This window comes from Ornithorhynchus anatinus, chromosome 14, assembly GCF_004115215.2.
Source record: "Ornithorhynchus anatinus isolate Pmale09 chromosome 14, mOrnAna1.pri.v4, whole genome shotgun sequence".
NCBI classification, from domain to species: domain Eukaryota; kingdom Metazoa; phylum Chordata; class Mammalia; order Monotremata; family Ornithorhynchidae; genus Ornithorhynchus; species Ornithorhynchus anatinus.
The window spans coordinates 15,466,874-15,481,887 of NC_041741.1; the positions used below are offsets into that span (position 1 = coordinate 15,466,874).

At 44.5% G+C, this 15,014-nt stretch overlaps 1 protein-coding gene across 2 annotated transcripts in view; it reads left to right on the forward strand.

Moving 5' to 3' along the window:
- The first annotated feature begins 1,233 nt into the window (after positions 1–1,233).
- TBC1D30 (TBC1 domain family member 30) overlaps positions 1,234–15,014 on the forward strand; it is a 32,278-nt gene continuing 18,497 nt past the window's right edge. For both annotated transcript variants that reach the window (XM_029079324.2, XM_029079326.2), the window contains exons 1-6: positions 1,234–1,468; positions 7,790–7,851; positions 8,177–8,242; positions 8,916–9,041; positions 11,069–11,254; positions 13,921–14,089. In XM_029079324.2, the coding sequence (XP_028935157.1) occupies positions 1,276–1,468; positions 7,790–7,851; positions 8,177–8,242; positions 8,916–9,041; positions 11,069–11,254; positions 13,921–14,089 (802 nt within the window). In that variant the 5' untranslated portion in view covers positions 1,234–1,275. The remainder of the gene's footprint in view (positions 1,469–7,789; positions 7,852–8,176; positions 8,243–8,915; positions 9,042–11,068; positions 11,255–13,920; positions 14,090–15,014) is intronic.

A 15,014-nucleotide genomic window follows, 5' to 3' on the forward strand; every position in this document is an offset into this window, starting at 1 on the left:
GAGGAGGAGAAGCAGCAGGGTGTAGTGGATAGAGCACGGTCCGTGGTTCTGGGAGTGTAAGGTCATGGATTCTAATCCCCCCTCCGCCACTGGTCTGCTGTGTGACCTTGGGGAAGTCACTTCACTTCTCGGTGCCTCAATGATCTCATCTGTAAAATGGGGATTGAGACTGCGAGCCCCACACGGGACAGGCACATGGGTCCAACCCGATTTGCTGGTATCCACCCCAGCGCTCGGTACAGTGCCTGGCACATAGTAGGCTCCTACAAATATCACAATTATGATTAATCCGATTCGTTTGGATGCACCCCAGCGCTCAGGACAGTGCCTGGCACCTGGTAGTTATGAATAAATCCATGAGGGCCCTGGAGAAAGGCGGGGGTCGGGGGTCGGGGCTGCCCGTCGCGGGAAGGGCCGCGTCCCCGCTCGATGATGCGGGATTGGGGGCGGGAGGAGCCCCCGCCCCTGCCCCGCCCCGCCCCCGCCCCGCACGCTCGGAGCCTCCATCTCTGCACTGCAGCGGCTCGCTCCTCTCCTCCCTCTCCCCGCTCCTCTCCCCTCTCCTTCCCTCTCCTCCATCTCCGCTTCTCCTCTCCCTCCTCTCCCCTCCTCTCCTCTGTCTCCTCTCCTCCCTGCTCTATCCGCCCCTCCCCTCCCCTCCATCTCCGCTTCTCCTCTCCTCTCTCCTTTCCTCTCCTCTCCTACTCTCCTCTCTCCCTCCTCTTTCCCTCCTCTTTCCTCTTCTCTCCTTTCCTCTCCTCTCACTCCTCTCCCCCCTCTCTCCTTCCTTCTCGTCTCCCTTCTCCTCTTCTCTCCCCTCTTCTCTCTCCTCTCCCTTTCTCCTTCCCTCTCCTCTCCCCCTCATCTCCTCTCCTCTCTCCTCTCCCTTTCTCCGTGCCTCTTTCCTCTCCTCTCCCCTCTCCTCTCCCTCCTCTCCCCACTCCTCTTCCCTCTCCTCTGCCTCCTCTCCCCTCTCATCTCCCTTCTCATCTCCCCTCTCCTCTTCCCTCTCCTCTGCCTCCTCTCCCCTCTCATCTCCCTTCTCATCTCCCCTCTCCTCTTCCCTCTCCTCTGCCTCCTCTCCCCTCTCATCTCCCTTCTCATCTCCCCTCTCCTCTTCCCTCTCATCTTCTCTCCTCTCTTTCTCCCCCATCCTCTCCCCCATCCTCTCCCCTCCTCTGTCCTCCTCCAATTCTCCTTCTCCTCCACTTCTCCCGTCCTCTCTCCTCTTCCCCTGTGCCCTGTCCCCCCCCGGTGCCCCCGGGCCCGAGCGGGATGAGAGAGGAGAAGGCGTCGGGGCCTGTGCGGCGCGGGGGGCGATGCTCGAGGCGCGGGGGCCCGGGGCTGGTGGGGGGCCCGGGGCTGGCGGGGGGCCCGGGGGGCGTGGGCGGCGTCCTCACCAACGTGCTGAAGAAGCGCAGCTGCATCTCCCGCACCGCGCCCCGCCTGCTCTGCACCCTGGAGCCCGGTGAGGCGACCCCCGGGACCCCGGCCGCCCCCTCCCCACCACACCCAGGGGGGCCTCCCTCCTCCTCCCCCTCTCCAGGATGGCCTCCTCCACCTCCCCCCAGCCCCCCAGGCCCCTTCATCATTCAGTCGTATTTATTGAGCGCTCACTGTGTGCAGAGCACTGTGGTAAGCGCTTGGAAAGTACAGGGTCCCCCCCACCCCTTGCCGTGGAAGGACTGGCCTGGAGAACTAGGAGCTGGAGGGAAAGAGAGGGCATGTGTGACTATGTATGTAACATGTGAGATGGTGAGTGTGTGTGTGTATGTGTACGTGTACATCCCCCAACCCCCCCGAGTCCTCGGCCCATCCCCAAGAGGTGGCTTCGCCCCCGGATGACCAGTCCCCTGTCCACCCTCCGCACCTCCTCTGTTTCCCTCCCCGAAAAACAACCCCCAAACCCTCTTCGGCTCTTCATTTGGGTTCGGCCTTGGTGAAGAACCCCTTTTCTCGGTGCCCCTTCCTCTCCCCTAGTTACTTAAGTACACCATCCCCTCAAAACTCGTGTGCATATGTTTATTCTCCACTTCCTCCTCGGCCTGAATTGTATTGTGATGTCTGTCTCCGCCGCTGAATTGTAAGCCGCTTGATAGCGGGGATCCTGTCTTCCAACTCCACTGTACTCTCCCAGGCGCTTAATATAGCACACAGCATGGACAGTAGCTCCTTGTAGGCTCTCTAGACTCTAAAATCCTCGCGGTAGGGACATGTCTACCGGTTGTATTCTCCTAAGTGCTCAGTACAGCGCTCTGCATATAGTAAGCGCTCAATAAATACGATTGAGAGTGAGCGTTCAGTAAATACTGTGGATCTCTACTAGACCAGCCGGGAGCGGGTGGGGAATTGAAACCTCAGTTCTCAACATCCAGTTTAAAGTCTAGAAAAGACTCCAGCACTCACAAGGAGCAACCAGGCAGAAGATATGCCAACCCTCAGTGGGTCAAAAAGAGAATCTGTTTTGTCTAAAACAGGATAGAGCCCGGGCCTGGGTGTCAGAAGGACCTGGGTTCTAATCCCAGCTCCATCACTTGTCCGCTGTGTGACCTTGGGCAAGTGGCTGCACTTCTCTGGGCCTCAGCTCCCTCCTCTGTAAAATGGGGATTAAGATGGTGAGCCCCTTGTGGGACGTGAGCTGTGTCCAACCTGATTAGTTTGGCAGCGTTTAGCATAGTGCCTAGCACATAGTAAGCGCCTAACAAATGTGGTTAAAAATTAGGCCCCAGAGAGTAGCGCCCACATTTCTGTTTCAGCACCTTGGGTTTGGGACAGCACCAGTCCGACTGAGCGGAATAACTGGAAAATTTATTTTTATTGTTCATAAGAGTCAAAATGACCACATTGTGAGGGATTCTCAGAGTAGTAATAATAGCAGATAGTCAGCGCTCACTCTATGCATAGCACCGTACTAAGTGCCGGGAAGGAAACACTTGTCTGCTGTGTGAACTTCGACAAGTCGCCTAACCTCTCCGTGCCTCCGTGACCTCATCTGTAAAATGGGGATTAAGACTGTAAACCCCACATGGGAGATGGATGATGTGCAACCTGATTATCTTGTGTCTACTCCAGCGTTTAGTACAATGCTTAGCAAATAGTAAGAGCTTTGACCAAGTGGATAGTGCACTGGCCTGGGAGTCAGGGCTACCTGGGTTCTAATGCCGGCTCTGCCACTTGTCTGATATACGACCTGGGGCAAATCACTTAACTTCTCTGTGCCTCAGTTCCCTCATCTGTAAAATGGGGATTAAGACTGTGAGCCCTATGTTGGACAGGGACTACATCCAACCTGATTATCTTGTTATCTCTATTCTCTATTATTAGAGAAGCAGCGTGGCTCAGTGGAAAGAGCACGGGCTTTGGAGTCAGGGCTCATGAGTTCGAATCCCAGCTCTGCCACTTGTCAGCTGTGTGACTGTGGGCAAGTCACTTAACTTCTCTGTGCCTCAGTTCCCTCATCTGTAAAATGGGGATTAAGACTGTGAGCCCCACGTGGGACAACCTGATTCTTCTGTGTCTACCCCAGCGCTTAGAACAGTGCTCGGCACATAGTAAGTGCTTAACAAATACCAACATTATTATTATTATTATCTTGTATCTACACCAGCACTTAGAACTAATGCCTGGCACGTAGTAAGTGCTTAACAAGGAACACAATTATAATATTTATATATATAATAACAAATACCATTAAAAATGCACTGATGAGATAAGGAGCCAGTCTTTGTCCTCAGAAGGCTCACAATATGCTAGTCTAAATTAGGCAGGATCCTAATTTAAATCATATGCGATACATGAAAGCATAGTTTGTTTTTACTCATCCGACCACAACTCCCTTCAGCTCATTCCAGGGTGCACAGAATAGATCCCACATTTCTGGTGGGGACCATTTTCTTGGGAAGCGAGGATATTAAAAAATGGTGAGCTATTATATGAGATTCTTTATTTTGCCTTGGTTTTATGAGTAGCACAAATATTTTTTTCCTCATGCTCTGTCTTCTTCCAGTCCAACCTTTTATCATTCTATTCTGGGCAACAGAAGAGGAGCTCTTTTGCAAATACTAGATGATTGATGACTTAGTAATAAAAAATCATGTTTAAACAAGGACAATTTGCTAGTTTTTCAACTGTTACTGAAACAAGTGCTTAGACATTAAATCATAGTCTTACAGCTTCTTGAAATTTTAAGGAGTATTTTCAACAGTTGATTAAAATAAGGCGGAACATGGTACCTGGCTCCAGATCTGATTTAAAAATCTACAGAACGACAGTGGTATCCAACCTTCATGAAAGCTGTGAGTTCTGAGTACCACATCTGGCTCCTTGAGCAGTTCAGTCATACTCATTGAGCATTGTGTGCAGAGCACTGTATTAAGCCCTTGGGAGAGTACAATATAACAATAAACAGATGCATTCCCTGCCCACAATGAGTTTACAGCCTGGACCCCAGTGACATTCATGGATCATATTCAGTATCAACTGGCAGGACGAAATCACAAAACAGAAGTTCTGGAGTGGAGTCAGTCTCCTAACCTTGAGGCTGTGTTCTCTTCAAAACAGCTGTGCTGGGTGGGGACATGTGAGAAGAATGAATGACTGCTGTGTGGGCAGTAGAAGTTAGGAAACAGAAAGCAAGGAAACGTGTTAAAAACTTAAAACAAAGATGCAGACAGTGCAGCATCTCAGCTGAAAACTGAGCATTGAGTGAAGTGCTATCAAGAAAGAAGTTTTGAAAGGAGGCAGGAGAGAAACCAGAAGCCAGGTGCTGCAAATCACAAATATAAGTACGTGTGTGTGTGTGTGTGTGTGTCTGCATGCATTATATGGCTGATACCTTGTCGGGGAGGGAGTTCCACAATGGTCTTTTCAGCTACACACACATTCATAGGTGAATTTTGCCATCAATCAATTATTGGTATTTATTAAGCACTTACTAGGTGCAGAGCACTGTACTAAGTGTTTGGGGGAGTTCAAAAGAATTAGAAGACATGTTCCTTGCCCATAATGAGTTTACAATCTAGAGGAGGAGACATTAATATAAATGAATACTTAATAATACATAATTCAAAGATTTGTAAGTGCTGTGGGGTTTGGGGTGGGACGAGTATCAAATTACCAAATGTCACAGAAGGGAGAGGGAGCCGAGGAAAAGAGGGCTCAATTGGGCAAGATCATTCATGGTACCTTCTTTAAATATGAAGCACAACTCTCTCTTTCTCTGTATATATATATATAAATATATAGACACGTGTACACACACATGAAATTATGTCTTCTGTGGCATTCAAATTTATTTTTAAGTTAGGAAACAGTTTGTAAGGAGCTTGCAAGATTAATTTGTTACCCATAATGGGGTCCATAATCCTTTGTAGTACTACACATAGTATTGACAGGGCACTGTATATCTTCAAAGACCTACTGATATTAAGAATTTAATACTCAAACCCCAGTTACCAAATTATCTCCAATCCAGAGGTGTGGAAACTGTGATTCAGAGGTTTATCCAAGGCATCAGTTAGTATTTAAGCATCAACTTGACTTACGTCTCAGTTCTTCCCATAGAAACAAATTCTAACCTGAATTTTTATTACACATTCTGTCTGAGGGTTCTACATAGGGTAGAAATGTCAAAATAGTTGATTTGTTTTTAATCCTGGAACACCCTGAATGAATGATTGCATTAAATATTTGTTGCCTTCATTTGGAATGGCATATTAAAATTTAGAATAACTAAGCGTGCACATATTCAAGTAAACCCATTATTTTATGTATTTATTTTTGATGAGATGAAATTCACCTACCAATCAATCAACAGTTTATTGAGCGCCTGCTGTGAGCAAAGCCCTGTACTAAGCATTTAGGGGAGGTAAAGGACCCAATCCCTGTCCTCAAGGAGCTTGCTTTCTAATGGGGAAGACACACAAAATTATTTACAGATAGAAGGAAAAATGATTGGAAGGTGGGGAGGAGAAAAAATGCTTCAATAGCAGGGTACATAAATTAATGCGTATGGAAATACTTCAGGTGATGAGAGTGGGTGTAAAGTGTTGAAGTGGTAATTAGAAGGATCAAACCTTAAGAGGAGACTGGGGAAAGACTTCTGAAGGAGGTGGGATTTCAGGAATGCTTTGATGATGGGGGAGACCTGTGGTGGATTCCATTGTTGGGGTGGGTAAGGAACTCCCAGGGAGAGGGTGGGCTTGGGGAAGAGACAGGAGAGGGGAGGGAGAGGGAAAGTGAGAAGGTTCTCTTGGGAGATATGAGGCATTGACTCGGGAATGGGAGTGATGAGAGCAGGCTAGTAAGTTGTAGAGAGCGGGTGGAGAGCTTTTATAGCCAAAGGTTAAGGTTTCTTCTTGAAGAGGAGGGTAATAGGTAGCCATTAGAAGTTTCTCCAAAGGGGAGAGAGACAAAGGAAACCACATTTAGTAAAACATCCTAGCCTAGTGACAGGACTAGTGGTTAGGAGACCAGGATTCTAATCCCACCTCCACACGTGCCTGCTGTGTGACCTCGGGCAAGTCACTTAACTTCTCTGTGCCTCAGTTTCCTCATCTGAAAAATGGGGATTAAATTCCTGTCTTCCTCCCTATGGTGTGATGGCAATGTGGGACAGGGACAGTGTCCGATTTTTATTTTTATAGTTTTCGTTTAGCCCTTACTATGTGCCGGACACTGTACTAAGCACTGGGGAAGATACAAGTTGATCAGGTCAGACACGGTCCCTGTCTCACATCGGGGTCACAGTCTTAATCCCCATTTTTTATAGATGAGGTCACTGAGGCTCTGAAAAGTGAAGTGACTTGACCCAGATCAGGTGGTGGAGCCAGGATTAGAAGCCAGCTCCTTCTGACTCCCAGGCCCAGGTTCTATCCACTAGGCCAATCTGCGTCTTGCTGCATTGTATCTAACCCAGTGGTTGACACATAGTAAGCGCTAGCCAAATGCCATTCGTAATCTTCTTCTTCCTACTCTTACTATAATGACCCAGGCTGTGGCGGTTAGAATAGCTCAAAGAGCATAGGAGGAACAGCATTTTTCCAGTGCCTTATTGGTGTGATGCACTGTTCCAGGCCCTTGGGGAGTACAAAGTAATAAAGTGACATGTTCCTTACCCACAGGGAGCTAATACTCTAAGGTGGGGTGACAAACATGACAATATTTATATCTAGAGGGTCAAAATGAAGAAAGTGAACAGACATATACTCATAGTGCTAAGTACTGTAAGCTCTTTGTGGGCAGTGGGTGTGTTGGTTACATGGTTATATCGTGCCCTACCAAGCACTTAGAATAGTGCTCTGCACACAGCCCTCAGTAAATACCACTGATGGATAGATTGATTAACACTGTAAAGAAGTTCATAAGTGGCAGCATTGGCTGATGGAACCATATGGCTCAGGGTGGTGAAAAATTAACTGGAGGAAGCTGGGAATACTTGAAGTCAGAGAAACCAGTGAAGAAACTGATATGGGAATCTAATTGCAAAATGATGAGGGCTTGACCCACAGGGGAGGCTATTTAAGGGGAAAAGAAAGGGTCTATTCAAGAGGCTGAATCGATGAGTTAATCATATTAAGCGCTTACTGTCTGCAGAACACTATACTAAGCACTTGGGAGCGTACACTAGAAAAACATAACTGATACTTTTGGAGGTTAAAGATAATGAGGAGTCAAAGACGACCCTGAGTTGGAAGGTTATGGGGGGATAGGGAGGCTGATGGTACTACTGACATCTTTATGTTAGAAATGACATAGAACAAATAACATAAATTGTGTATTTTTCTTCCAGGGGTTGACACCAAGTTGAAATTCACTCTTGAGCCATCTTTAGGTCAAAATGGTTTTCAGCAGGTAACTTTTATTAGTTCGGCAAAGTTGAACTTTTATTCCCCACTGTTATCTTCCGCAACATGGAAGGGTATTAGTTTCTGTTGCCAAAACGAAGCTTGCAACTCGTATGTATAAGAGGCCCACCATTTCATTGCAGTTAAAATTTTGAGAGTCTGTATCTGCCCATGTTTCATCAAGAATTCACATCTTTCTGTCCTTTTGATCAATCCACTCAGTAATTGGCTGTAAGAACAATTATTTACCAAATATTAATAGTGAACCTTTTGCATGTTTCGATACTAGGCTAATAGGTCCCTTTTTTCCCATCTTCCATCTTTGTTCTCAGTGGTACGATGCCCTCAAAGCAGTAGCCAGACTATCAACAGGAATACCAAAGGAATGGAGGAGGAAGGTATGTATAGATTGTCAATTCTTTTCTTTTTCAAAGATAATTTTGGGGATTCTTGATTTTCGGGAAAGAAAGTTTAGCTTTGGAGGTTTTAACCGAATGCGGTCACTGAAAAATGGGTCCTGAACCCAAGGATTGAAAGATCTTCTTGGATCACTGCTTCAGGATACATTTAATATCTGTCCGCTTTGTGTTATTTGGGTGAGGAGTGTTTTTCATTAAAAAATGCCATTGTTAAAAAAGACAACAGTGTTTAGGAAGAAATGTGGCCTAGTGGAAAGAGCCGGTCCCTAAGAGTCAGAAAACCTGTGTTCTAATCCCCGCTCCGCCACATCTGCTCTGTGACCTTGGGCAAGTCACTTCTCTGTGCCTCAGTGACCTCATCTGTAAAATGAGGATTAAGACTATGAGGCAAGGATTGTGTCCAACCTGATCATCTTGTATCTACCTCAGTGCTTAGAACAGTGCTTGGCTCATAGTAAGTGCTTAACAAATACCACGATTATTAATAAGAGCCCCTGTGTGACTTGATGAAGTACCATAAGAGAAAATTGTTTCATCGGGCTATCCAAGGGGAGCTTGTTTGGTGCACTATGAATGTGCGTTTTGAAAAGTTGTCTCAATAGGGAAAAGTTGGAACGTTTGTTTGACTCAGACGCTGATGACATTGCTCTAGGTTTGGCTCACCTTGGCCGATCACTATTTGCACAGTATCGCCATCGACTGGGATAAAACTCTGCGCTTCGCATTCAATGAAAGAAGCAATCCTGATGATGATTCCATGGGAATCCAAATAGTAAAGGTAAAAGCTTCACTTTAATTTGATTTGTTGCGGGTGGGCATTGGATACCTGTAACGGATACGGTGATTTCTCTTTATGGAGTGAAGGTCTCAAGTTTCCTAGATGTAGCAGTGAAGGTCTTTATCGAGTGCTTGTTTTGAACTTGGCACCGTGCCTTTCCAAATAAGTGAAGTTAGACACAGCCCCTGCCCTTCATAGGGGTCATAATCTAGATGGGAGGGGGATGATTGTGGGGAAGACACGTAGAAGGGAGGAATACATTTGGGAAGCAGCATGGTTTAGTGGAAAGAGCATGGGCCTGGGAGTCAGAGCACCTGCTTTCTAATCCCAGCTCTGACACTTGCCTGCTGTGTGATCTTGTGCAAGTCATTTCACTTCTCAGCACCTCAGTTTCCTCCTCTGTACAATGGGGATTAAATACCTGTTCTCCCCACTGCTTAAACTGTGTGCCCCATGTGCTCCCTCTGACCTGATTAACTTGTATCTATCCAGGACTTTGAACAGTTGCTTGACATATAGTAGAGCTTTAGTAAATACCATAATAATGATAATAAGGGAATTCACTGCATCTCTGCACAGTTTAAGGATCTTTTACTGTTACTAGTGTCTTTGCTGCAGAACTATGTCTAATTCCCACCTGTGCAGTGTCTCCCAATCAGTCAATTATATTTATTGAGCACTTACTCTGTGCAGAACACTGTACTAAGTGCTTGGAGAGTACAATATAACAGAGTCCTGGTCATCCTGCCAACAGTCTCTATCCCCTTCATTTCCAATTCTAAGCCCAGATTGCCTTCCTGAAATGTCACTCATGTCACTTCACTCCTTAAAATCTTCCAACGGCTGCACGTTTCCTTCTACATCACAACTCCTCTTTGTTGGCCTCAAACCTTTTCACCAGCTCTCAACATTTAACATATTGGTTCTCTTCTCCCACTTTTCATTAAGCTGGTTCACCATGTAACAGTGATCATTTTGTTCAGAGTGTATTTTCATGTATGTATTGAAGTTCCAGAATGTAGTAGCAGACTGGTTTTGAGATAATAGTGTAAAAAATGCCATCTCTATTTGGAAATTAAATGAAATTTCCTTATATTAAAAATTTAAAATGTGCCAAATGTTCCTATCTTCTCATACAAATTGTACATTATGCTGAATATGATGCTTTTTTTGGCATCTAAGATGAAGATTGACCTCTTTTTTTCTTCTCTGATATCAGTGAGGAATTTCGAGGTTTGCTTATTATGAGGTTTGGGCACTAAATTCAGTGCAAAGTTCTGTAGAAATAATAGAATGTATTGTCAAGACCAACCATTTATTAAGTATGAATTTTCATTGTCTAATGAGCTTTAGAAAAATGTTGGATGAGCATGAAATTCAGTCTGCTAAATTGAATCACATCTAACCCACATTTTTCTGTTGTTCAGCCTTTTTCAAAATGACAAAGTAGAGTGTTCCCTTTGTGTCTTTCTTGAGAACATTTGCATTTTGAAAAATTGAAAGGGCATTTGTCAAATGAGTCCATCAAATAGTCCCAGATTAAATGAAACCTTGGGGAAACTATTTTGAAACTTTTTTTCTGGGAAATAAGATTGGGGGCCTTGTGAAAATGTAACTGGGATTGATCTGTTCTGTTTTAGGGCTTTAAAGGTAGACGTTTTATAAACACATCAATTGTTTTAAGGTTCAGTCCCCACCAGATTCAGAGTCTGGAAGACATTAGGCTAAGCCTACAATCAGACTTTGGACAAGTGTGTTTCTTTCAGTTCTTGATACTCTGTAGCCTCAAACAGAACACTGTGAAATCCCTTGGGGATGTGGGAAGAGCTGATGAAATTTTGGCAGGCTTATGTAAACTCCTATGTAGTAGTGGAATTTCTAGAACTCTAGTGCTATATTAGAGCACTTGTTCTTTCAAGTATCCTGTCACCAGTGTTGGAAACAGGAAACAGGACCCTCTGGACTACTGGTCTGGCCCAGTAATGGCAGTGTTGATGTTCTTATGCTATGCTTTTCCCTCTCTTCAGGATCTTCACAGAACAGGCTGTAGTTCTTATTGTGGCCAAGAGGCAGAACAAGACAGAGTGATATTAAAACGAGTTCTGCTGGCGTATGCCAGATGGAACAAAGCTGTCGGGTACTGTCAAGGTTTTAATATCCTGGCGGCGCTTATTTTGCAAGTAATGGAAGGCAACGAAGGAGATGCGCTAAAAGTGAGTCTGGTTCCCTGAGGGAGGGAAGGAGGAGGCTGACATCATCTGCTAGGATCTAAGCTCCTTGAGGGCAGGGATCAGGTCAATTCTCAATCGATCAATGGTATTTATTGAGCGTTTAGAATGTGCAGAGCACTAAACTAAGCACTTGGAAGAGTACACTACAACCGAGTTGGCAGACACATTCCCTGTCCACAGTGAGTATACAGTGTCCACTGATTCTTGTGGCCTAGTGCAAGAAGCACGGGGCTGGGAGTCAGAAGGATCTTGGTCATCTCACTTCACTTCGCTGTACCTCAGTTACCTCATCTTTAAAATAGGGATTAATACCGTAAGCCCCATTTGGGATATGAACTATGTCCGACCAGATTTGCTTGTATCCACTCCAGCGCTTAGCACAGTGGTTGACACATAGTAAGTGCTTAACAAATACCACAATCATTATTATTATGTAGAAAAATGGGGCCCAGAAGGGTGTGGTCCTAAAGCCCTGGTAGCTCTTGGAGTCAATCGGAGGATTCACAGGTGTTCATCTGGACAGTGCTTTGCCCGCAGAAAGCACTCAATAAATATGATTAAATTGAGTTGAGTTGAGGTTTTTGCTAATACACATTCAGGCTTTTTAGATGCTTACATTCTGACATTTGCCTAGACAGACAGGACACTTTGACCATCACAGAACATTTCCTGTTAAAGCACCATATACCAAACTGAGTGAATCCTCCTCTGGGAGTTTGTCCGTGTGCCCAGCTGCCACGGTAATGCATACCACAGGTCATCCAGTATCCCCTGGTCATAAGACTTTGTTTATCCAAACAAATTCTAGTTTTAGCACTACTGCAGTAATTATTGGGGAGTCTGAATTGGCAGGACTCCCCCCTCCCCTTCACCCAAACTAGTTCACTCAAAATTATTCCAACATTCCTTCATTGAGCACTTATTGCATGCAGAGTACTGTAGTAAGCGCTTGGGTGAGTACAATATAACCGGATTAGTAGACAAATTCCCTGCTCACAACAAGCATACGGTCTAGAGGGAATTTACAATGTAGGGGGATGGTGATGAATTGAAGAAAACGAGCTGGGAATATTTTCCACTGCAAGCTATTGTGACAGAAAAAGTAACTGAATATTCTTGATGCTGTTCTGCAGGCCACGGTAGAATGATAAGGTATGGCCTGTTACAATTTAGATTTCTAGTTGCTTGTTGGTTATTTATTCACAGGAAGGCCCTTTAATCTTTTCCTCCCATTAAATCCAAAGCTAAATTGTGCCATCCACAGATGCAAATCGTCACTGAAATTTAGTCCAGTCAGGGTGTGTGGGCACTTATATAAACAGGAATTAAGTCTTTAAAATGAGTGCTGGAGAGAATAGGGAAGAGAGGGAGGAAATGGAGGGTCCATTCATGGTCTGAAAGTACTCACAGATTCTATGGGAGTGCCAGGTTAATTGAAGAAATCAGCAATCCATGGTTGTAAAGAATATTTAATCAAAGGTGAGAAAATTCTCAGATATAAAAACTGTTAATCCTCCCGAAGGAAATGAGTCATGCTTGCAGTGTTAACACCCTAGTCTTAGTGCCTTAGTCCTATGCAGTTCAAAAATATAAAAATTATACAGGATTTTAAAAGGAAATGATTGAAGACACACTTTGGTGCAATAATGCCTTTTTGGCTGAGACTGATTAGACTTCAGATACTTATATCCTATATAAAGTAACTATTGGAGAAAGAAATCTTAAGAATCTTCCCTCTTTGTCAGCACTAGATTGTCAGTTTCTTTGCTGTGGTTTACACCTTCTGACCATTTACATATTGTAACATAGTTATAAATTATTAATTAATATTAATGTCTGTCTCCCCCTCTAGACTGTAAGCTCATCATAGTCAGGGAATGTGTCTTTCAACTCCATTGTAGTGTTCTCTCCCAAGCACAGTACCAAGCTCTGCACACAGTGATTGACAGATTTAGTCATTTCCATTATGATTTAATTCTATATTTAATTCGCCAGGGTTAGTGTATGAAAACAACAACCGGAGTCAGGCAGGTGAGCCGATACTTGCTTCCTCTCTTCATAACTTGTAGAAATACTAGCTCGATTTTGAGAGATTTTACAATTTCCTGAACCACTTCAGTAGAGCATTAAGCAAGGGAAAGCATGCTCAGAAGGTCATATATTTTGCTGTGATTTTCTAAATGCAGGATAATATCCACTTCCTGAATCACATTGATTTTGAAATAAAGTGAGTGGAATGATATGAGCAGAGAACGACTACCAGCATATATCCTGGAGGTGTCTCTGGTCACCCTATTTAGCCATATTAAAGAGGGGGGATTTGCACAATTATTTGAAGAATTGAGAACTGGGGTAAGAGAGCCTAATTTGGAAACATCGACCAATAGCAAAACTTTGGCTTTCATTGGCTAAATAAGTTTGTAACCCTTTGGGCAGGGATTGTGTCTACCGTCTCTGCTTTACCATACTCTCCCAAGTGCTTAGTAAAGTGCTCTGCACATAGTCAGTGCTCAGTAAGTACCATCGGCATGATTGCGGGGTCTTTCAGGCACCAAAGTCTGCTGCTGCAATTGTCGGCCGTACTTTTGCTCACTGAACTAGCTGTTGGAACGCTTTGACCCAGCTCTACCAATCTGTTTCTTTCTCAGATCATGATTTACCTCATCGACAAGGTGCTTCCTGAAAGCTACTTTGTCAATAACCTTCGGGCATTATCTGTGGACATGGCTGTTTTCAGAGATCTCCTGAGAATGAAACTTCCTGAATTATCCCAGCACTTGGACATTCTTCAGAGAACTGCCAACAGGGAAAGTGGAGGTAAAGGCCACGTCCCCATCATTCTATTGTCTAAATTGGTTGTGGATTTTGAGATTGTTTTCCCCTGGGTCTTGGCTTTGAGTCATACAGCTTTAAAAGGGGAATATTGTATTTGGGGTTATCTTTCAGCATATAATGCCTGGTACCTATTGGGGTAAGGTTTATTAATGTTTCATTTGTTTTTTTTAATGGTGTTTAAGTGCTGACTATGTGCCAGGCACTGTACTAGGTGCTGGGAGTAGATACAAGCTAGTCACATTGGACAGAGTCTCTGTCCCAGAAGGGGCTCAGAGTCTTAATCCCCATTTTACAGATGAGGGAATTGAGGCTCAGAGAAGTGAAATGATTTGCCAAGGTCACATAGCAGGCAGATCCTTCTGACTCCCAAGTCTATGTTTTATCCTCCAGATCTTGTCGCTTCTCGCTTTTTGGTCAACTCACCCCCTATGACAAATCCTGAATGTTTCTTCTCAGGGCTGAGGAGTGCAAAGAGAATTTGAGCTCAAAGGACCTCAAATTTCGTCTTACAGATGGTTACCTCTTCAAAGCTGCCTACGTCTTCCAAGCCCCAGCCCACTCACTCCTCCCCTAAGAATTCCTCCCACTGCTGATACTTGCTATGATTAGGAGAAAAACCTTTACGTTTGTCACAGCCCGTTCTAGATCTTTACCAATATCTTTAGCGAGAATGATCTGTGTGGCTGCAGCAGCGATGGCTGAGGAAGATGAAAACCACTCCAGATTTTATATTCTTTTAATGGGGTAAAATACTTCCTCTCCCTCCTTCTTAGACTGTGAGCCCTGTATGGGTTAGAGATTTTATTCAGTCTGATTATCTTGTACCTAATGCTTTACACATAGTAAGCTCTGTGCCTCTAGTAGTAATAATAAGAATAATGATAATGATAGTATTTGTTAAGTGCTT